General features: G+C 42.1%; 1 protein-coding gene across 1 annotated transcript; it reads left to right on the top strand.

The window, feature by feature from the left end:
* LOC135512163 (aspartate aminotransferase, cytoplasmic-like) lies at positions 1–24,553 on the top strand. Its single transcript, XM_064933885.1, has 9 exons — positions 1–229; positions 14,378–14,559; positions 14,850–14,973; positions 17,059–17,171; positions 17,433–17,537; positions 17,953–18,103; positions 20,791–20,956; positions 21,963–22,105; positions 22,572–24,553. The coding sequence occupies exons 1-9, from the start codon at positions 121–123 to the stop codon at positions 22,709–22,711; spliced, it is 1,233 nt and encodes a 410-aa protein (XP_064789957.1). The 5' UTR covers positions 1–120; the 3' UTR covers positions 22,712–24,553.
* The last annotated feature ends 54 nt before the right edge of the window (positions 24,554–24,607 follow it).

Genomic DNA, 24,607 nt, shown 5'->3' with positions numbered 1-24,607 from the left:
ATCCATCCAAATTGAAGGTGAAAGTATTTTCCTATCTCGTCCTGTAGCACTTTACACAGCGGTTTGTGCCCGGTTGTTTAACGCTTTGTCTAACACCCCTCCTTGGTAATAGTCATCATTATGTCGTTATTCGGAGAGGTTCCCCAAGCCACCCCAGTGGCTGTATTCAAGCTGTCGAATGATTTTAAAGAGGACGCGAACCCCAAGAAGGTGAACCTCGGAGTTGGAGGTAAGAGATGATGATGATGCGTCAATCGCTGGGATGAAGTAAGCAAAGCTAGCTAACATTTGGATCACAGAGTTCCACTGCGATAACAATGCACCTGCTGCCTGTCCGATTTCCTGCACCATTAATAATCGCATAGTTCATTTACTAGCGAACCGTTCAACCGTGGCTAACTAGCCAGCTAACGTTAGCAGCTAACTTAGTGTTTATTTTTAAATTTAATTTAATCTTTATTTAACTAGGCAAGTCAATTAAGAATAAATTATTATTTACAATGATGGTTTAGTATACCATAGCTAATCCCCTTATAACTAGTCCATCATCTGAAATGTTGTGTTGCAGGGCCCTGTTTGAAAACTGGGTAACACTTTACTTGACACCCAGTGTCATAAGACGGTCATAACTATGTCGTAACAGCTGACATAACTTGTCATAACATGTCACAATATGCTCATAACACTGTCATTGCATATATATATATATATATATATATATATATATATATATATATATATATATATATATATATATTAAGCAACACCTGGTGTGACCTATTGCGTTATTTTATGGCTGGTTATGACACCTACATCAGAGTGTCAAAACCTACATTTATTCAAATGAGTGTTTTCCCTGCCAAGAAGTTTCCTTTCATTTGAACATCTGTCACTTAGATCCTTTGTTTTTGTTGTAATAAATTCTTTACAGTCATGTTTTTTTCATCGTATTTTAATTAACTTGTAGAAAATACATTTAATGACACTGCCATGAAGCATTATGACCATCCTGTGTCACTTTACTTGGACTAAGAAAATACACTTTATAAAACGGTCAAGAAGCATTATGACCATCAGAATCATATAAGCCAGGTAGGCCTATAATGTACATGCCCTTAAGTCAGTCATCAGTCAAAAAGGGTCATCAGTCAAAAAGAGGATGTCTTGTCCTGCTCCTGAAATCTGCTCCTGGATTCATCCCAGTCGTCATCAGCAGAGCATTGAGGTAGGCGCATGTCTGACATCAATGTTTGCGCAATTGCAATGATACTTTAACATGGTCATTTTTTATTTTTTTTTACATAACAGAATCATACTGTTGACACAAGCTGGGGTCTAATGGAATGCTTTGCCTTGCGTGGTAGGTTTTAGGTTTGGACACTTATGTAGGTGTCATAACCAGCCATAAAAGTATGCAATATATGTCACAACAAGTCTAAATCTATGTCATGACAGTGTTATGACCATATTATAACAGGTTATGGCAAGTTATGTCAGCTTTTATGACATATTATGACATGTTTGACATGTTTCCCTCAATGTTGTGACAGACTGGATCTGTTCTATGTGTTGAAACCTTTTCACCTAACCAATCAATCAGGATAGCATGATGTCCTTGGCTTTCCGTGCTGATTGTTCAGGATCCGTAGATAGCCTAGCAAGGCCTATATAACCTGTCGTTGGCAGTCATCCAAAGAAGTGGCTCTGTCACTGCAGTAAGGAGGACTGGAACAGACTGGAACATGCCGGTAGTTGTAGCTGGAGATCAATGAGTCATGGTCATATCACTGTAAGTTAAGATAAATTGACTGTAATCATGAAGTAATTCACTCCCATTCACTCTCTCTACGATCCTCCTATGAGAGACTGTAGACAGAATAGACCCTGTCCCTCCCCTTTCTTATTGTCACACAACCCAAATGTCCATGTAGTCACACAGTGCAGTGCACTCACACATTACCATTCTTCTGACTGGATCTTTGTATGGAGTGTTGTTATTATTATTTAACACTGCAGCGCAAAGGCTGAAATCTCCATGTGTAATCTGTGACTGCTTGCTTGGCCTCTCAGGACTAAAGGATTTGCATTGCGCTACATTTGAGCAGAGTTACGCCAGAGAACTGGCCAAAGCTCTGTTGTTGTCACATGGTGTTAAACCCTCTATTAACAATTCATAAGAGATGGAAAAACGGTGGTGGATTAGGGTCCTTTTGGAACACTTTACAGTTATTTCAGAAAGTATTCATACCCCTTGACTTTTTCCACATTTAGTTGTGTTACAGCCTGAATTTAAAATGGCTTACATTTACATTGTTTTGTTACTGGCTTATACACAATGCCCTGTAACGGTTGTCGATGGTGGAAGAAGGTGAGGACCAAGGTGCAGCGTGGTATGTGTCCATATCTTTTAACAAAGAACTTGAACACTGAACAAAAACAATAAACCAACAACCGAAAACAGTTCTGGGTGGTGCAGACACACAACAGAAAACAGAAAACATTCACCCAACAAAACACAATAGAAAACAGGCTACCTAAATATGGTTCTCAATCAGGGACAATGATTGACAGCTGCCTCTGATTGAGAACCATACCAGGCCAAACACAGAAATAGCAAATCATAGAAATAGGAACATAGACAACCCACCCAACTCACGCCCTGACCATACTAAAACAAAGACATAATAAAAGAACTAAGGTCAGAACGTGACATGCCCCATAATGTCAAAGTAGAATCATCTTTTTAGAGATTAATTAAAAATGAAAAGCTGAAATGTCTTGAGTCAATAAGTATTCAACCCCTTTGTTATGGCATTCCTAAATACGTTCAGAAGTAAAAGGTTGCTTAACAAGTCAAATAATAGTTTGCATGGACTCACTCTGTGTGCAATAACAGTGTTTACCTCATCTCGGTACCACGCACATATAATTATCTGTACGGTCTCTCAGTCGAGCAGTGAATTTCAAGCACAGATTCAACCACAAAGACCAGGGAGTTTTTCCAATGCCTCGCAAAGAAGAGCACCTATTGATAGATGGATAAAAACAAACAAAAAAACAGACATTGAATATCCCTTTGAGCATGGTGAAGTTATTAATTACTCTTTGGATGGTGTATCAATACACCCAGTCACTACAAAGATACAGGCTTCATCCTAACTCAGTTGCCAGAGGGGAATAAACCGCTTCGGTAATTTCACCATGAGGCCAATGGGGACTTTAAAAACAGTTAGAGTTTAATGGCTGTGATAGGAGAATACGGAGGATGGATCAACAACATTGTAGTTACTCAACAATACTAAGCTAATTGACAGAGTGAAAAGAAGGAAGCCTATACAGAATATAAATATTCCAAAACATGCATCCTTTTTGCAACAAGGCACTAAAGTAATACTGCAAAAAATGTGGCAAGGCAATTCATCTTTTGTACTGAATACAAAGTGTTTTGTGGTTTCGATTCCCGCTGTGGCCACACATATGTAAAATGTATGCACTCATGAGTGTAGGACACTTAAAAAGTGTCTGCTAAATGGCATATACTATTATTATTATTATTATTATTATTATTATTATTATTATTATTATTATTATTATTATTATTATGTATGGGGGAAATCCAATAGAACACATTACTTAGTACCACTCTCCATATTTTCAAGCATAGTGGTGGCTGCATCATGTTATGGGTATGCTTGTAATCATTAAGGACTGGGCTTTTCAGCATAAAAAATAAAGGAAATGTGTAAGGTTCTGTATTTATTTTCTTAGTCAACCTTGTGTTCTGTTTCATTATGTTATTGAACGTAGCCCTGTTTCTTTGTGTTCTTGAACGTAGCTCTGTCTTTCATTTTTGTTCATTGATTTCACCTGTGTTAGTTACTCACCTGGTCTCATCAGCTCCTTATTTAGTTCAGTTCATTCTGTTTGTGCCTTTGTGAGGTATTGTTCGTTTTTACTCTACTAAGCCTTTTCCTAGCTTGTTTGTGAGAACCAGTTATAGCCTTCAGTCTTAGTTTTGATTCACTTGCGTGTTTGCCTACCTGTGTATGACCATTGCCTGCCTGTGACCACGATTCCTGCCTTCTGTGAAGGTGAATTAAACACCTGCTGCGTGTGAATCTACACCTTTTTCTCCCTGAGTATTCATTACAAAATGGAGCTAAGCACGGTCAAAATCCTATAGGAAAATCTGTTTCAGTCTGCTTTCCACCAGACACTGGGAGATGAATTCAGCTTTCAGCAGGACAATAACCTTAAACACAAGTACTGTATACACTGGAGTTGCTTACCAAAAAGACAGTGAATGTTGTTGAGTGGTCGATTTAACAGTTTTGACTTGAATCTGCTTGAAAATAAATCTATGGCAAGACCTGAAAATGGTTGTCCAGCAATAATCAACAACCATTTGAAGAATTTAGAAAATAATGATAGGCAAATGTTGCACGATCCAGGTGTGGAAAGCTCTTAGAGACTTACCCAGAAAGACTCACAGCTGTAATCACTGCCAAATGTGACTTTAACATGTATTGACTCAGGGTGTTGAATCTAATCAAGATATATTAGTGTTTTATTTTTCATACATTTTTTTTATGTTAGAATTATTCTTCCACTTTGACATTACATAGTGTTTTGGCTAGATCATTGACAAAAAAATAACAATTAAAACATTTTTAATCCCACTTTGTAACACAACAAAATGTGGAAAAAGTCCAGGGGTGTGAATACTTTCTGAAGGCCCTGTAAATGTATGCCTCAATGCCTTACCTGAAGTAATCGCTAACATGATTGGATGGGTGTAAGCAAGCATTCCACTACATGTAATGTTTTATATATATTTAACTAGGCAAGTCAGTTAAAAACTAATTCTTATTTACAATGACAGCCATAGCTTTGACCAATCCAATCATATCAATGAGGAATACTTGAAAGGAGGAAAGGATGGATGTTGTTGGATCAGTGCCTAAACTAGCTCTTGAGAACCCAAGGGGGTATACCCATTTACAAACAGAAATGGTATCAGAATGTGAATTTTGAACTTTTGTTGCATACATATCCAGATGATGCTGCATACTATTTTGTGCAACGACGCTGTCAGAATGCTCAAAGTGTAAACCTGCTGTATGGTGACACTGCGTTTGCTCTTTCCCCTCCCCCTGCTCTCTCTGCAGTGCAGGTCAGAACCGTTTGAATTTCCCTGATTAGCACAGGTCAGGCCTACTGCCCAGTAATTCCTTCCTGTAGTAGACTAACATTAGACTGGTACTGTGGTCAGCTGGCTGAAAATAACTGACATATGTACATATGCTACACCATGTGTTTACATGCTCATAGAGCAGATAGACCCATGTCCCTTCTTTTGAACTTCAGTCACAAATTCTACAGTTAGTCGGGCTCTTTTAGAAAGTGGATGTGGAAGTATGTTTTCAGACAGTTTACAGACTATAATAGTTGAGTAGGTAAGAGTCTGTAGACAGGAGTGCCCTCTCCCCTTTAGCTCAACAACACTGTTTACTCTGATTCAGTAACTTACTAGTTTGGCTTTCTTATCAGTGATGTCTGACTGGAATTTAGACAGCAGAGAAAAGTGCACAGCCGCAGTCCTTGACATTCATCAGGTTCTAGCCTGATCCGTTAAAACTATAAAAAAACAAACCTTAGCAGAGTTCACCACCACCCACTTAAAAAGAAATACTTCAGTGTACTATAGAATACTAAAGTACTTACTATAGAATTCTGTTGTAAACTGTAGGTATAACACGTCTATTTCTATTGGCACAAGCACTGTTCATGAAACAAACTGTTCACACCCCTCTGGTTGGTAGAGAGAAAATTTAACAGTTTTAAAGCTTATTTCCTGCAATTCCGTACATTTTGCCATGGGATGGAGGCTTTATTTTGCCATTTTAACCCAATGAGTCCTACCATCGTGCCGTTGTGATTTAGGACCTCTAACCCCTTTTAAACATTGTGTGTTTATCTATTTATTTTGCATCCGTTGGGTACCAACCATTAGTCGGTGTGGTTAACAGGGGCTGAGCTAGAGCAATGTTTGTGAGACAAGGCTCTCGAAGGGGCCCAGGGCTGGGTCTTTTTACAAAATCATCTGTAGAGTCAGAATGGTTTGAGCTACAAAGCGATCTATGAAAATCTAAGACTCTCACAAACTTGCACATGTAACATGTTTTGCTCTACAACACTCACAAGCTATACAAGAGTCGTTAAAATGTAAGGGGTTCTTGTACTTAGCATAATAATACTGTAATAAGCTCACAGTTGCTGTCACAAACTCCAAACTCCACACAATTGTCACAGACTAGTTGGACATACATTTCCCACTGACCAAACAATTTCTGTACTTACTGCATTTATATAGATACATTTCTATCAGGTTGTTGCTTTGCAGGATCATATTTTGTTGTTGTTGACGTTTGTCAATAAAACTCATGAATCTAACTGTTTATGTGAAATTATTTTGTGTTCTACTTGTAGCCCTGGTTGTCCGGAAAAGAACATGGCTGGACATGCAGATAAATGAACGTTTGTCATGGGGTGCAGAGAAAGTGTTGCAGTTTTAAAGCTAATTCCTTATGTGTTCATGTGATATTTGAGTGACTAAAAAAACGTTAGCTGACATGGGTTAGTTGTTCTGGACATTTCTGACAAATTATAAATACAGTTGAAGTCGGACGTTTACGTACACTTAGGTTGGAGTCATTAAAACTTGTTTTTCAACCACTCCACAAATTTCTTGTTAACAAACTATAGTTTAGGCAAGTCAGTTAGGACATCTACTTTGTGCATGACACAAGTAATGTTTCCAGCAATTGTTTACAGACAGATTATTTCACTTATCATTCACTGTATCACAATTCCAGTGGGTCAGAATACATACACTAAGTTGACTGTGCCTTGAAACAGCTTGGAAAATTTCAGAAAATAATACCATGGCGTTACAAGCTTCTGATAGGCGAATTGACATAATTGGAGTCAATTGAAGGTGTACCTTTGGATGTATTTCAAGGCCTACCTTCAAACTCAGTGCCTCTTCGCTTGACATCATGGGAATTGAAAAGAAATCAGCCAAGACCTCAGAAAAACAATTGTAGACCTCCACAAGTCTGGTTCATCCTTGGGAGCAATTTCCAAATGCCTGAAGGTACCATGTTCATCTGTACAAACAATAGTACGCAAGTATAAACACCTTGGGACCACGCAGCCGTCATATCGCTCAGGAAGGAGACACATTCTGTCTCCTAGAGATTAACTTACTTTAGTGCAAAAAGTGGAAAACAATCCAATAACAACAGCAAAGGACCTTGTGAAGGTGCTGGAGGAAACAGGTACACAAGTATCTATATCCACAGTAAAACGAATCCTATAGCGACATAACCTGAATGGCCGCTCAGCAAGGAAGAAGCCACTGCTCCAAAACTGCCATGAAAAATCCAGACTACGGTTTGCAACTGCACATGGGGACAAGTATCATACTTTTTGGAGAAATGTCCTCCGGGTCTGATGAAATAAAAATAGAACTGTTTGGCCATAATGACCATCGTTATGTTTGGAGGAAAAGGGGGAGGCTTGCAAGCTGAAGAACACCATCCCAATTGTGAAGCACTGGGGTAGCAGCATCATGTTGTGGGGGTGCTTTGCTGCAGGAGGGACTGGTGCACTTCACAAAATAGATGGCATCATGAGGATGGAAAATTATAAGGACATATTGAAGCAACATCTCAATACATCAGTCAGGAAGTTACAGCTTGGTTGCAAATGGGTCTTCCAAATGGACAATGACCCCAAGCATACTTCCAAAGTTGTGGCAATATGGCTTAAGGACAACAAAGTCAAAGTATGGGAGTGGCCATCACAAAGCCCTGACCTCAATCGTATAGAACATTTGTGGGCAGATCTGAAAAAGCGTGTGTGAGCAAGGAGGCCTACAAACCTGACTTAGTTACATCAGCTCTGTCAGGAGGAATGGGCCAAAATTCACCCAACTTATTGTGGGAAGCTTGTGGAAGGCTACCCGAAGTGTTTGACCCAAGTTAAACAATTTAAATGCAATGCTACTGTCACGCCTTGGTCTTAGTATTTTGTGTTTTAGTTAATTAGTTGGTCAGGCCAGGGTGTGACATGGGTTTATGTTTGTTGTATTTCTTAGTGGGGTTTTTTAGTTATTGGGATTGTGGCTGATTAGGGGTGTGTGTTGCATAGGTTTGGCTGCCTGAGGCGGTTCTCAATCAGAGTCAGGTGATTCTCGTTGTCTCTGATTGGGAACCGTATTTAGGTAGCCTGGGTTTCACTTTGTATTTCGTGGGTGACTGTTCCTGTCTCTGTGTTAGTGTTCACCAGACAGGCTGTATAGGTTTTTTCACGTTCCGTTTGTTGTTTTTTGTATTTATAAGTTATTTCGTGTATCGTCATTTGTTCCATTAAAAACACGAGTAACCAACACGCTGCATTTCGGTCCGACTCTCTTTCGACAAACGAAGAACGTCGTTACAGCTACCAAATAATAATTGAGTGTATGTGAACTTCTGACCCACTGGGAATGTGATGAAAGAAATAAAAGCTGAAATAAATCATTCTCTCTACTATTATTCTGACATTTCACATTCTTAAAATAAAGTGATGACCCTAACTGACCTAAAACAGGGAATTTTTACTAGTATTAAATGTCAGGATTTGCGAAAAACTGAGTTTTTAAATGTACTTGGCTGAGGTGTATGTAAACTTCCGACTTCCGACTCTCTAAGGTCTGCAATGACTGACATGACTTGAGGAAAACTGCTGATGCACTACCCAATGAAATTGCACCTTGAGCATTCTACTATTGCAACTTTCAGTAGTAAGTTGAAAGCCAGACTGAGTTCCGACCCTTTGCACCCCCACAGTTTGGGAATTACTGCTGTAGGATACTATAAAGTGCATTCAGAAAGTATACTGTGCACTCAGACCCCTTTACTTTTTTCACATTTTGTTACGTTACAGTGGCTTGCGAAAGTATTCACCCCCCATGGCATTTTTCCTAATTTGTTGCCTTACAACCTGGAATTGAAATTTATTTTGGGGGGGTTTGTATCATTTGATTTACACAACATGCCTAACACTTTGAAGATGCAAACCATTTTTTATTGTGAAACAAACAAGAAATAAGACAAAAAAATGGAAAACTTGAGCGTGCATAATTATTCACCCCCCAAAATCAATACTTTGTAGAGCCACCTTTTGCAGCAATTACAGTTGCAAGTCTCTTGGGGTATGTCTATAAGCTTGACACATCTAGTGATAGGTGAGAATTGTCTGTTAATTGAATGATTAGAATATTCCGCCCTGAAACATATAATTGTATGGAATTGATTAGAATGTATAAAGTCATAATCAATAAACGTGTATCAATAAATGTGTAGTCCTAGTCAGAATTAGGGTAAAGACAATATGTCTATGGTATTTTAAACACAGACTGTCTGAGCTTGGTGCCGACCTGACTAGAGATTTGGGAGAGAACGGGGAGTACGTCTCAAGGACAAAATCACCATCTCTGTCGGCTGGGGAGTGAGACAGACAGTGTGTGCGGAGCAGGACATGTGTGTGAGTCTGTTTGTGTGTGTGCGTATGGCTGTGTGAATGTGTGGGCGTGAGAAGTCAGTATAAAATTAATTGTTTTGTATTCTTGACTTCAGAACGTTCCGTGAATAAACCTTTTTGACTATTTAGCTGGGCCTCCGTCTGTTTCATTCGACCAGGATCATACAAATTCTGGTTTACAGACAGAGTAATATAATTAAATTGGGTGATGTACCTGGAGAACATAATTCTGTTTCATCTAGCCACTGGGATTTTTGTCCATTTTTCAAGGCAAAACTGCTCCAGCTCCTTCAAATGGGGTGGGTTCCGCTGGTGTATAGCAATCTTTAAGTCATACCACAGATTCTCAATTGCATTGAGGTCTGGGCTTTGACTAGGCCATTACAAGACATTTTAATGTTTCCCCTTAAATCAAATCAAATCAAATCAAATCAAATTTATTTATATAGCCCTTCGTACATCAGCTGATATCTCAAAGTGCTGTACAGAAACCCAGCCTAAAACCCCAAACAGCAAGCAATGCAGGTGTAGAAGCACGGTGGCTAGGAAAAACTCCCTAGAAAAGCCAAAACCTAGGAAGAAACCTAGAGAGGAACCAGGCTATGTGGGGTGGCCAGTCCTCTTCTGGCTGTGCCGGGTAGAGATTATAACAGAACATGGCCAAGATGTTCAAATGTTCATAAATGACCAGCATGGTCGAATAATAATAAGGCAGAACAGTTGAAACTGGAGCAGCAGCACGGCCAGGTGGACTGGGGACAGCAAGGAGTCATCATGTCAAGTAGTCCTGGGGCATGGTCCTAGGGCTCAGGTCAGTTGAAACTGGAGCAGCAGCACGGCCAGGTGGACTGGGGACAGCAAGGAGTCATCATGTCAGGTAGTCCTGGGGCATGGTCCTAGGGCTCAGGTCCTCCGAGAGAGAGAAGGAGAGAATTAGAGAACGCACACTTAGATTCACACAGGACACCGAATTGGACAGGAGAAGTACTCCAGATATAACAAACTAACCCCAGCCCCCCGACACATAAACTACTGCAGCATAAATACTGGAGGCTGAGACAGGAGGGGTCAGGAGACACTGTGGCCCCACCCGAGGACACTCCCGGACAGGGCCAAACAGGAAGGATATAACCCCACCCACTTTGCCAAAGCACAGCCCCCACACCACTGGAGGGATATCTTCAACCACCAACTTACCATCCTGAGACAAAGCTGAGTATAGCCCGCAAAGATCTCCGCCACGGCACAACCCAAGGGGGGGCGCCAACCCAGACAGGATGACCACATCAGTGAATCAACCCACTCAGGTGACGCACCCCCTCCAGGGACGGCATGAGAGAGCCCCAGCAAGCCAGTGACTCAGCCCCTGTAATAGGGTTAGAGGCAGAGAATCCCAGTGGAAAGAGGGGAACCGGCCAGGCAGAGACAGCAAGGGTGGTTCGTTGCTCCAGAGCCTTTCCGTTCACCTTCCCACTCCTGGGCCAGACTACACTCAATCATATGACCCACTGAAGAGATGAGTCTTCAGTAAAGACTTAAAGGTTGAGACCGAGTTTGCGTCTCTGACATGGGTAGGCAGACCGTTCCATAAAAATGGAGCTCTATAGGAGAAAGCCCTGCCTCCAGCTGTTTGCTTAGAAATTCTAGGGACAATTAGGAGGCCTGCGTCTTGTGACCGTAGCGTACGTGTAGGTATGTACGGCAGGACCAAATCAGAGAGATAGGTAGGAGCAAGCCCATGCAATGCTTTGTAGGTTAGCAGTAAAACCTTGAAATCAGCCCTTGCTTTGACAGGAAGCCAGTGTAGGGAGGCTAGCACTGGAGTAATATGATCAAATTTTTTGGTTCTAGTCAGGATTCTAGCAGCCGTATTTAGCACTAACTCGAGTGTTAAACCACTCGAGTGTTGCTTTAGCAGTATGCTTAGGGTCATTGTGCTGCTGGAATGTGAACCTCTGTCCCAGTCTCAAATCTCTGGAAGACTGAAACCAGTTTACCTCAAGAATTTCCCTATATTTAGCGCCATCCATCATTCCTTCAATTCTGACCAGTTTCCCAGTGCCTGCCGATGAAAAACATCCCCACAGCATGATGCTGCTGTCACGAACCGGCTCAAAGCCCGTAACAAAAGGGAGACAACTTGGAGATAAGGAGTAACAAAACATATTTATTAAATAAAGTAAACTAAGTACAATATACAATGGTGTGTAATCAGTAATCAGTAGTGTAATTGAGTGTTTTGCATGCATGAATGTGATAATGCAGGGTGGTGAAAGGTGCCAAAGCAAACAACCAAAAGGCCACCAAGATACACAACCAAATCTGTAAAGGTGTCTGCATGGAGAGAGTCTCCTCCATGAATGGGGAAGTCGTGTATTTATCCTGGGACACACTGGGCCCAGGTGTTTCCCATGTTGCTGACGACCCTCACAACTCCACCCACCGGCATCCTAATAAGGAAACAAGAACAAAGAGAGAATACGGCAGACAGCGTGGGAGGGTCGTCACACTGCCACCACCATGCTTCACTGTGGGGGATGGTGTTCTTGGGGTGATGAGAGGTGTTGGGTGTGCACCAGACATAGTGTTTTCCTTGATGGTCAAAAAGCTCAATTTTAGTCTCATCTGACCAGAGTACCTTCTCCAATATGTTTGGGTAGTCTCCCACATACCTTTTGGCAAACACCAAATGTGTTTGCCTATTTTCTTCTTTAAGCAATGGCTTTTTTCTGGCCACTCTTCCTGTCACGATCGTCGTATTGAGGAGACCAAAGCGCAGCGTGATGTGAATACATCTTTTTAATGAAAGACGATAAACACGAAGTACACTAACCAAACAAACAAACTAACAAGGCGAACGTGACTGCTAAAGAAACACTGTGCTAACAAGCAACATAACATTGACAATAACCTACGAAATACCCAAAGAAGATGGATGCCTAAATATGGTTCCCAATCGACTACAACGATAACCAGCTGCCTCTAATTGAGAACCAATCTAGGCAACCATAGACATACATATACACCTAGATGGTAAACAACCCCATAAACCTACAAAAAACCCTAGACAATACAAAAACACATACATCACCCATGTCACACCCTGACCTAACCAAAATATATAAAGAAAACAAAGAATACTCAGGTCAGGGCGTGACACGTCCTTAAAGCCCAGCTCTCTGGAGTGTATGGCTTAAAGGGGTCCTATGGACAGATACTCCAATCTCCACCGTGGAGCTTTGCAGCTCCTTCAGGGTCATCTTTGGTCTCTTTGTTGCCTCTGATTAATGCCCTCATTGAGTTTGAGTTTATTTATTTTTATTTTTACAGGGACAGTGCACATTAATCAACGTTTCAGTAAAAGTGCCGGTTTTAGCCAGCCGGCTAATTTTCAACCGCAGTCCCTGGGCAGGTTATTAAAAACAATTACAATATAGACAATAGCAACATAGAACAAGCAAGACATAGCAACATAGGACAAGCAAGACGTAGCATACAGACAGAGCAACATAGAGCAAAAAGCAGCAAGACAAGAACCATTGCCTGGTTCTTGAGTGTTGGTGGGCGGCCCTCTCTTGGAAGGTTTGTTGTGGTGCCGTATTCTTTCCATTTTTTAATAATGGATTTAATGGTGTTCCTTGGAATGTTCAAAGTTTCGGGTATTTCTTTATAACCCAACCCTGATCTGTACTTCCACAATTTTGTCCCTGACCTGTTTGAAGAGCTCCTTGGTCTTCATGGTGCCGCTTGTTTGGTGGTGCCCCTTGTTTAGTGGGGTTGCAGACTCTGGGGCCTTTCAGAGCAGGTGTATATATACTGAGATCATGTGACAGATCATGTGACACGTAAATTGCACACAGGTGGACATTATTTGACTAATTATGTGACTTCTGAGGGTAACTGGTTGCACCAGATCTTATTTAGGGGCTTCGTAGCAAGTTATTTGTTTCATTTCACTTCACCAATTTGGACTATTTTGTGTATGTCCATTACATAAATCTAAATAAAAATACATTTAAATTACAGGTTGTAATGCAACAAAATAGGAAAAACGCCAATGGGGATGAATACTTTTGCGAAGCACTGTACAGCCTTATTCTAAAATGTATTAAATAAGCAATGTTCATCATCAATCTACACACAATACCCAATAATGACAAAGCAAAAACAGATTTCTAGGACTTTTTTGCAAATGTATTAAAAATAACTAAAACAGATATACCTTATTTACACAGGTATTTCTCCAGTAGGTTTCCTCAAGGACAAAGCCTGCACTTTGATGTCAAAGATAATAAAATAAAAAAGCTATAGTAAATACTACAGTAATGTCTGCAAAAACAACAGTATACTACAGTCTGTTAAAACACTATATGAAATACCATAGTATACCGTCTAAATACTGTGGTAAACTGAAAATACTACAGTAAAGACTGCGAAAACACTACAGTGAACACTATAATATTTATACCATAGTATACTATAGTATTTTTTCATGTGGATGAGACATACGGTACGCCTAATTACATATTAGTCTACTTGGATCTTGCAGAGCAGTAAAGCTTCTAGTGTAGTAGAGCGCAGGTGAGAGTGTTTGTGACATTTCCATCTGAGTTTGATCTCTCCTCAGGTTGTCAGTGTTCATTGTTCATTGGCACCTTCCCCTCTTGAGTGGGTTGCTCACCAAGGTAGTAATGCCAGCTGGAGAGAGAGCCATAGGGCCAGAATTGGGCTACTGCAACATTTGCACCGTAAAACAAACTTAACCTGTAAAACTGTCTCTTCCCTCCAGCCTACAGGACAGATGAGGGCCAGCCCTGGGTGCTGCCCGTGGTTAAGAAGGTGGAGAAGATCATCGTAGCGGACAACAGTCTGAACCATGAGTACCTGGCCATTCTGGGTCTGCCTGAGTTTAGGTCCTCTGCATCCAAGATCGCCCTGGGAGAAGACAGCCCTGCCATCCAGGAGAACAGGGTAGGGTAGTTTTTGAAGTGTGATTGTGTTAGGGGAGTTGTGTTGCGTGCATGATTATGCAGATATTGAGCTGAATTTAAAGGAATGTATTTAAATTTGTACTGGTGCGCTACATTGCTCCGAAGTAGTTATCAAGTCACTTATTTAGTGTGTATCAGCCACCACCTTCTCTCTCCCTCTGTCTATCTCTCCCTCTCTCTCTCTACTGTCTCTCTCTCTCGGTCACCCTCTCTCGCTCTCCCTCACCCCCTATCTCTCTCTCATGCTCGCTTCCTGTCTCTCTCTGTCAGGTGGGAGCGGTGCAGTGTCTGGGGGGTACAGGTGCTCTGAAGATGGGGGCAGAGTTTCTCAGGCGCTGGTACAACGGGAATGACAACACAAAAACACCTGTCTATGTCTCAGCGCCTACCTGGGGTACACACACACACACACACACGCACACGCACACATGCACACATGCACACAGGAACGACAACACTTAAACACCTGTTTACATCTCTGCTCGTACGGCTGATTCAGGGCTGTATGAATGTCCTCAAATAAGATATAAACTTTTCATTGTTATTGTTATCTTATACTATACCTTATACTGCTAAATTGTCCTCTTAATAGTTCATTAATAGGTGACTATATACATTGCCTTGGGAAAGTATTCAGACCCCTTGACCTTTTTCCACATTTTGTACCGTTACTGCCTTATTCTAAAATTGATATATATTTTTTCCTCTCATCAATCTGCACACAATACCCCATAATGACAAAGCAAAAACAGTTTAAAATTATTATTTTTTGCTAATTTATTAAAAATACTAGACTGAAATATCACATTTACATAAGTATTCAGACCCTTTACTCTGTACTTTTTGAAGTACCTTTGGCAGCGATTACAGCATCAAGCTTGGCACACCTGTATTTGGGGAGTTTCTCCCATTCTTCTCTGCATATCCTCTCAAGCTCTGTCAGGTTGAATGGGGACTCTTTTTTTTTTATAACATTTTTATTTAATCTTTAACTAGGCAAGTCAGTTAAGAACAAATTCTTATTTACAATGCTGGTCTACCCCGGCCAAACCCGGACGACACTGGGCCAATTGTGCGTCGCCCTATGGGATTCCCAATCACAGCCGGTTGTGATACAGCCTGGAATCAAACCAGAGTCTGTAGTGATGCCTCTAGCACTGAGATGTAGTGCCTCAGACCGTTGCGCCACTCGGGAGACCCTGCCATTCGGGAGCATTGCTGCACAGCTATTTTCAGGTCTCTCCAGAGATGTTCGATCGGGTTCAAGTCCGGGCTCTGGCTGGGCCACTCAAGGACATTTAGAGACTTGTCCCGAGGCCACTCCTGCATCATTGTCTTGGCTGTGTGATTAGGGTTGTTGTCCTGTTGGAAGTTCAACCTTTACCCCAGTCTGAGGTCTTGAGCGCTCTGGAGCAGGTTTTCATCAAGGATCTATCTGTACTTTGCTCTGTTCATCAGCCCCTGCTGCTTAAAAACATCGCCACAGCATGATGCTGCCACCACCATGCTTCACCCTTAGTGATGGTGCCAGGTTTCCTCCAGGCGTGACACTTGTTATTCAGGCCAAATAGTTCAATCTTGGTTTCATCAGACCAGAGCATCTTGTTTCTCATGGTCTAAGAGTCTTTAGGTGCCTTTTGGCAAACTCCAAGTGGCCTGTCATATGCCTTTTACTGAGGAGTGGCTTCCATCTGGCCACTCTACCATAAAGGCCTGATTGATGGAGTGCTGCAGAGATGGTTGTTCTTTTGGAAGGTTCTCCCATCTCCACAGAGGAACTCTAGAGCTCTGTCAGAGTGACCATCGGGTTCTTGGTCACCTCCCTGACCAAGGCCCTTCTCCCCCAGATTACTCAATTTGGCCGGGCGGCCAGCTCTAGGAAGAGTCTTGTTGGTTCCAAACTTCTCCCATTTAAGAATGACGGAGGCCACTGTGTTCTTGTGGACCTTCAATGCGGGACATTATATAGACTGGTGTGTGCCTTTCCAAATCATATCCAATCAGTTGAATTTACCACGGGTGGACCCCAATCAAGTTGTAGAAACATGTCAAGGAGGATCAATGGAACAGGATCCACCTGAGCTCAATTTCGAGTCTCATAACAAAGGTTCAGAATACTTATGTAAATAAGGTATTTCTGTTTTTTATTTTTCAATAAACCTGTTTTGCTTTGTCATTATGGGGTATTGTGTGTAGATTACTGAGAAGTTTTGTTATTTAATCAATTTTACAATAAGGCTGTAACGTAACAAAATGTGGAAAAAGTCAAGGGGTCTGAATACTTTCCAAAGGCACTGTAGGTGATTAAGTCCAGCATGTTACTTTTTAACATGCTGGACTTAGTTACAAAGATTATGTCAGCTAATGTTGTCAGCTAATGTTGTCAGCTAATGTTAGGCCTCAAAAGACACATGAAGCATTCAAAGAAAGACTCCTCTTTCGAGAAAAGTGTTGTGAAACCTCTACTGTTTGTTTCTAGAGAACCACAACGCTGTGTTTGCCAACGCCGGGTTCGAGGACATCCGTCCCTATAAGTACTGGGACGCAGAGAAGCGGGGTCTGGATCTGGACGGTTTCCTAGGCGACCTGGAGGTGAGACGCTGACCTCTGAACTGGTGGTGTTGACATGGAGACCAGACCGCCTCCCGAACTCTGAGTTTACCTCACAATAGTGAATATTGAATATCTTAACTGGTCATGTCAACGTAGATAGTAAATTAGCTTTTTCCACATGGTTGAAAAGAGGATAGGTTTGGCTTTCTAACGATACCAACTTGGTGCATCAACTCCCAGTACACAATATGTTATTTGTCTGTCCTGTAGTCTAACATTGACCTTTGACCCCTGTCCCAGAGTGCACCAAAGCACTCCATCTTTGTTTTGCACGCGTGCGCCCACAATCCCACCGGCACAGACCCTACACACGTAGAGTGGATGCAGGTGGCTGAGGTCATGAAGGTAAGACTGTGTGTGTGTGTGTGTGTGTGTGTGTGTGTGTGTGTGTGTGTGTGTGTGTGTGTGTGTGTGTGTGTGCGTGCGTGCGTGTGTGTGTGTGTGTGTGTGTACCCACGTTTTACTATAATTGTGAGTACCAGAAGTCCTCACAGGAATAGCAAACCACCTTAAAAGGCTATTAGTAAAAATACTGTTTTATGGGTTAGGGTTAGGTTTAGTGTTAGAGGTTAATGAAAATAGGATTTTGAATGGAATCAATTGTTGGTCCCCCCCAAAAAATAGTAAGACATAGCTGTGTGTGTGTGTACATGCCCAGCGTTATGTAACAAAAAAAAATATTATACATTTTAAAATATATATATATATATTTTTTCTGTAGGTTTTAATATTTCTCCTTTTTTGTTTTCTCTCTCCCCAGAGGAGGAAGCTGTTTGTGTTCTTTGACTCAGCGTACCAGGGCTTTGCATCAGGCTGTCTGGATAAGGATGCCTGGGCCGTGCGCTACTTTGTAACGCAGGGTTTCGAGATGTTCTGTGCCCAGTCCTTCTCCAAGAACTTTGGCCTCTACAGTGAGACACACACTCACACACACACACACACCAGTGTTGATTTCGTCAACAATAACTATGAAGAAAAATACTCGTCAACTACTTATTTTTCCTGACTTCAAAAATGACGACAACGAGACGAGATGCCCTGGAAAAAACTAAAACTTACAAATTACTTTTAATTTTAGTCAATGGAAGTGTGACGAGATGAGAATTCCACGAGACTAATGGACATAAAATTTGCCATAAAGCTCCTTTTCATCTGTTTTGTTCAACCCTAAGCGTGCAGAATGAACTCTCAGGCAGTCACTTCAGTCACTCGTCAGTCTTCTGAACTGATGCGAAGCCAGGACACTTCACTTAACTAGGCTAATATCAGCTAGAAACAATCAAGTTTACTCTCTCCTACTTTCATGTAGACTGTTTTCCCATGTGCACTGTTATTTATTCATTCGTGTTGCTGCTCTCTCGCCACAGTACTCAAATGCGAGTTGCGGTTGCTATTTTCCTATGGGGAAAACAAATGCTATTTGTTGAATATTAGGATTGCAGTAATACTTCTGGCATTTTTGGAAAGCTCAAATTCTCCCCCTTTCAAGAAAACCATTGTTATTTAACCCTCTTGACGGTTACGATGGGGATAAAATCTAAAAGCTGTTGAGAAGCCTTTTGGTCCTAGACTTGGCGCTCCGGTACAGCTTGCCATGTGGTAGTAGAGAGAACACTATATGACTGGGTTGGCTGGAGTCTTTGACAATTTTTAGGGCCTTCCTTTGACACCGCCTGGTGTAGAGATCCTGGATGGCAGGCAGCTTAGCCCCAGTGATGTACTGTGCCGTACGCACTACCCTCTGTAGTGCCTTGCTGTCGGAGGCTGAGCAGTTGCCATACCAGGCAGTGATGCAACCAGTCAGGATGCTCTCGATGTTGCAGCTGTAGAACCTTTTGAGGATCTGAGGACCTATGACAAATCTTTTTAGTTTCCTGAGGGGGAATAGGCTTTGTCGTGCCCTCTTCACGACTGTCTTGATGTGTTTGGACCATTCTAGTTTGTTGGTGATGTGGACACCAAGGAACTTTAAACTCTCAACCTGCTCCCCTGCAGCCCGTCAATGAGAATGGGGGCGTGCTTGTTTCTCCATTTGCTGTAGTACACAATCATCTCCTTGGTCTTACATTTACATTTACATTTAAGTCATTTAGCAGACGCTCTTATCCAGAGCGACTTACAAATTGGTGAATTCACCTTCTGACATCAGTGGAACAGCCACTTTACAATAGTGCATCTATATTAGGATTGCAGTAGAGGGATAGGTTGTTATTCTGGCACCACCCGGCCAGGTCTCTGACCTCCTCCCTATAGGTTGTCTCGTCGTTGATCAGGCCTACCACTGTTGTGTTGTCTGCAAAATTAATGATGGTGTTGGAGTTGTGCCTGGCCACGCAGTCATGGGTGAACAGGAAGCACAGGAGGGGACTGAGCACGCACCCCTGAGGGGCTCCAGGGTTGAAGATCAGCGTGGCAGATGTGTTGCTACCTACCCTCACCACCTGTGGGCGGCCCGTCAGGAAGTCCAGGTGTTTAGTCCCAGGATCCTTAGCTTAGTGATGAGCTTTGAGGGTACTATGGTGTTGAACGCTGAGCTGTAGTCAATGAACAGCATTCTCACGTAGGTGTTCCTTTTGTCCAGGTGGGAAAGGGCGGTGTGGAGTGCAATACAGATTGCATCATCTAGGGATCTGTTTGGGCGGTATGCAAATTGGAGTGGGTTTTGGGTTTCTGGGATAATGGTGTTGATGTGAGCCATTACCAGCCTTTCAAAGCACTTCATGGCTACGGACGTGAGTTCTATGGGTCTGTAGTCATTTAGGCAGGTTGCCTTAGTGTTCTTGGGCACAGGGACTATGGTGGTCTGCTTGAAACAGGTTGGTATTACCGACTCAATCAGGGACATTGAAAATGTCAGTGAAGACACCTGCCATTTGGTCAGCACATGCCCGGAGCACACATCCTGGTAATCTGTCTGGCCCTGCGGCCTTGTGAATGTTGACCTGTTTAAAGTTCTTACTCACCTCGGCTACGGAGAGCGTGATCACACAGTCGTCCGGAACAGCTGATGCTCTCATGCATGCCTCAGTTTGCTTGCCTCGAAGCGAGCATAGAAGTGATTTAGCTAGTCTGGTAGGCTTGTGTCACTGGGCAGCTCTCGGCTTTGCTTCCCTTTGTAGACTGTAATAGTTTGCAAGCCCTGACACAAGACGAGTGTTGGAGCCGATGTAGTACAATCTTAGTTCTGTATTGGCGCTTTGCCTGTTTGATGGTTCGATTGTTCTTAACTGACTGAGTTAAATAAAGGTTAAGTACAAAATAAATAAAAAATATGTGACTAAAATGGCTGTGACTAAAATAGTCCCGACTTTTAGTCGACTGATAATAACTAAAACTAACGGATGAAAGGACAAAAATTTGACTTCGACTAAAAAGGTATTTTAAGACTAAAACTACATCTAAAATTGCTGCCAAGATTAACACACATGCACTCACACACACACTGTAAGATGCATTGAAACATATGAAACCAATCTATGTATTCTTACTCCCACCTTTCACACATAACACGCACACACACATTTCAAATGTAATATATGTACATAATGCAATCTGTAAACTGCAGGGAACCCTAAAAAAAGTTTCTGTGTGCTGGCAGATGAGCGTGTGGGGAACCTGACTATTGTAGCTCGTGATTCTGACAACCTGAAGAGAGTTCTATCTCAGATGGAGAAAATTGTCAGGGTAACCTGGTCCAACCCTCCCTCCCAGGGTGCAAGGCTGGTCGCCATCACACTCAACACACCTGAACTCTTCGCTGAATGGTGGGTACACACACACACAGACATTACAAAAGTAGTGTATGCACGTCCAACAATTAAACATGAGTGGTCAAAACGTAGATCTATATCCTCCCTTCCTCCCCCTCTCTGTCTGTCTAACCCTATTTCTCTGTCTAACCCTGTCTCTCCATCTAACACTGTCTCTCCATCTAACCCTGTCTCTCCGTCTAACCCTGTCTCTCCATCTAACCCTGTCTCTCCATCTAACCCTGTCTCTCCATCTAACCCTGTCTCTCTGTCTAACCCTGTCTCTCTGTCTAACCCTGTTTCTCTGTCTAACCCTGTGTCTCCGTCTAACCCTGTCTCTCTGTCTAACCCTGTTTCTCTGTCTAACCCTGTGTCTCCGTCTAACCCTGTCTCTCTGTCTAACCCTGTTTCTCTGTCTAACCCTGTCTCTCCATCTAACACTGTCTCTCCGTCTAACCCTGTTTCTCTGTCTAACCCTGTCTCTCCATCTAACACTGTCTCTCCATCTAACCCTGTCTCTCCGTCTAACCCTGTCTCTCCATCTAACCCTGTCTCTCCATCTAACCCTGTCTCTCCATCTAACCCTGTCTCTCCATCTAACCCTGTCTCTCCATCTAACCCTGTCTTTCTGTCTAACCCTGTCTCTCTGTCTAACCCTGTTTCTCTGTCTAACCCTGTGTCTCCGTCTAACCCTGTCTCTCCGTCTAACTCTGTCTCTCCGTCTAACCCTGTCTCTCCATCTAACCCTGTCTCTCCGTCTAACTCTGTCTCTCCGTCTAACTCTGTCTCTCCGTCTAACTCTGTCTCTCCGTCTAACCCTGTCTCTCCATCTAACCCTGTCTCTCCATCTAACCCTGTCTCTCCATCTAACCCTGTCTCTCCATCTAACACTGTCTCTCCGTCTAACCATGTCCCTCCGTCTAACCCTGTCTCTGTTTAACCCTGTCTCTCTGTCTAACCCTGTCTCTCTGTCTAACCCTGTCTCTCTCTCTCTCTCGGTCTCCCTGTCTCTCTGTTGTAGGAAGGATAATGTGAAGACCATGGCAGACCGTGTGTTGTTGATGAGGGCTTCACTCCAGGCTAAACTGCAGGCTCTGGAAACCCCAGGAACTTGGGACCACATCACACAGCAGATCGGCATGTTCAGCTTCACTGGCCTCAACCGTAAGCACACAGACATACACACACAAATGAATGCAAACAAATGCATACCTCTCTTTTCCTCTCTAGTCTTAAACACACACATACACTACCCACCCAGTTATTTTTTGCTTCACCAGTCCGCTGAGCACATCCTCATTACTGTTTGTGTGAAGTAACTTCCTGGATAAACATTAAACTCCCCTGTGCTGTGCTGTCTTCCGTAGAGCTTCAAAAAGCTGTTAGAACCAGGAAACAGCTTCCCAGCATAGAGAGCACTGACGCTAAGGCTCAATGATGCCTTAACTGAATGGGGGGGGGGGGGGGGGGGGTAGTTCTACTCAGTTTACACATGTACACAGCTCACTGGCACAGAAATATCCTCTCTTCTTTAACTCTCCTTTCACACCGATAGTATATTGTACGTTCTGAAAATATAATATTTGTGATGTCATACCTTTTAATATTTTCTCTCCCTCTCTCTGTTCAGCTAAACAAGTGGAGTACATGATCAAGGAGAGGAGTATCTACCTAATGGCCAGTGGTCGTATCAACATGTGTGGTCTGACCACTAAGAACATCGACTATGTGGCTGAGTCTATCCACGAGACTGTTGTCAACGTCCAGTAGAAGACTACACTACCCACAACCACCAGCACTCCCTCCTGCCCCCCACCAGCTGTGTTTGTGTGTGTGTGTGTATAATGTATTGGACCAAACATACATAATAAGCCCCATTCCCAACTCCCAGCACACTAGCTTATGCTGGGCCTATAATGTCACTTGTTGTCTATAGATACATTGTATTTGAACACTTAAATGAATGCACAGGCAGCGTAAAGGCTAAAGAGAAGTGTTCATGATTTGTCTGTGTGTCTCTGTGTGGGTATCATCCCTGTGTGTCATCACTGCTGCTTGCAGTAGAGTGTGGAGTGATTTCATTTGTTCTGTTTTTGTTCAGTAGTGTTGAAGTCCTGTTTACTGATTAAGCACTGTGTGTCAGGGCATTTTAGCTGCTGTGTGGTTCCACACTAAGCACTAGCTGGCTGTGTCTTAATACTCTGAAATGGCTTCCTTTCCTCATCTCCTTCATTACAACTGATGTTCCTTCAACCTATCGTGTCCAGCCAGATCAGTGATCATGGAGGGAAGGACACAAGGAAAGGAGATATGGAAAATAAGCTATATTGTTTAAACTATTGAGACACAGCCCAAGTTTTCTGGATGTATTAGGACTAGCTCCCGCAGTGCTGGTGATGGTGATCTTCCATTGCTTATTAATATTATTAACATTACCTTATGATTAGTATTGTTTGGGTCATTGAATTGCGGTGGGATGTGGGACTGGCATTTTGAAACAAATGTACCTCATTTGTATTTATTTTGTATTTTTTGCAATAGTAACGTTTTGGGCGACCTGACCAAATTCACGTTGAATTGTGAGTTATAGATTTGGAATTCTCATTGAAAGCAAGTCTAAGAAGCGGTAGATCTGTTCTATGTGCACTATTTCTATGCTTCCCATTCTTAAGTTTCGTTTTTGCATCTTTTACTTTGGGTTTTGTACACCAGCTTCAAACAGCTGAACATAAAATATATTTGGTTATGAAAAAAATATTTCAAAGCGGTTTAGATGGTACAATGATTCTCTACACTACACTATACCTGCTTGTTTTGTCACAAAACTGAAATTAGGCAAACTATTAGAACGCTAGCAAACAGGAAATGACGGAACGATTTCTGCAAATTGCACCTTTAAATGTATTTGGGTACTATAAGGCACATTCCCTTGTCTGTTTGACCTCATAGGAGTTGTTTGTGTCCACTTGAAGGAGAACCGAAATATGAACTGTGACCAAGTAATCAGTACTTGACTTGAAAGCATACAACAAGTACTGGAGTGAAAAACAATTAATTGACCAAATCAGTCATGCACTAAATGTACGTCGAAGAGATGTAGCTATGTAATAAGGATGCTAATATTGAACTTGAACTATGGACGTTATATTTACAATCATGTTTATTTTGGCCCAAGATGACGAAGTGAAAATGATGTATCAGTATCAGTACTTAAACTGTGTAGCTCTCTGTTGAATTTCACGTTCGAAGTCCTGGCTTGCATTCAATAGGGACAAACAGGACTGTTCTCCATCAGAGAGCAACAATCCCTGTTATTTTTGTTTCAACATTTGAATGAAGGATCTGCTCAATGTGAATGTCCAATCAGTCTATTCCGAAGCGGTCGCTGTCTGTAGTTATTATCATTATCAGTGTCTGACATCTCAGTGGTATACGTGTATTGTTCAAAATTGCACAAATCAAATGCACTAACAGATGCTGTGAATACCTATGTATCTCAAGGGGGTATGACTCAAATCCTTTAATAAATGTCTGCACACCACAATATAATGCCAGTTCTTTCCATCGGAGTGCCAGGATGCAAAATATATTTTGTTTGTGCAAGCTGTCTCTTTGGTGTATGTTTCTCATGACATTGGGGATCAGTGCAGAAAGCCAAGAACACTA

This window comes from Oncorhynchus masou, chromosome 24 (genome assembly GCF_036934945.1).
Source record: "Oncorhynchus masou masou isolate Uvic2021 chromosome 24, UVic_Omas_1.1, whole genome shotgun sequence".
In the NCBI taxonomy this organism is placed as follows: Eukaryota; Metazoa; Chordata; class Actinopteri; order Salmoniformes; family Salmonidae; genus Oncorhynchus; species Oncorhynchus masou.
The sequence above is the reverse complement of the archived record's forward strand: the minus strand, read 5'-3'. Positions and strand labels throughout refer to the sequence as shown.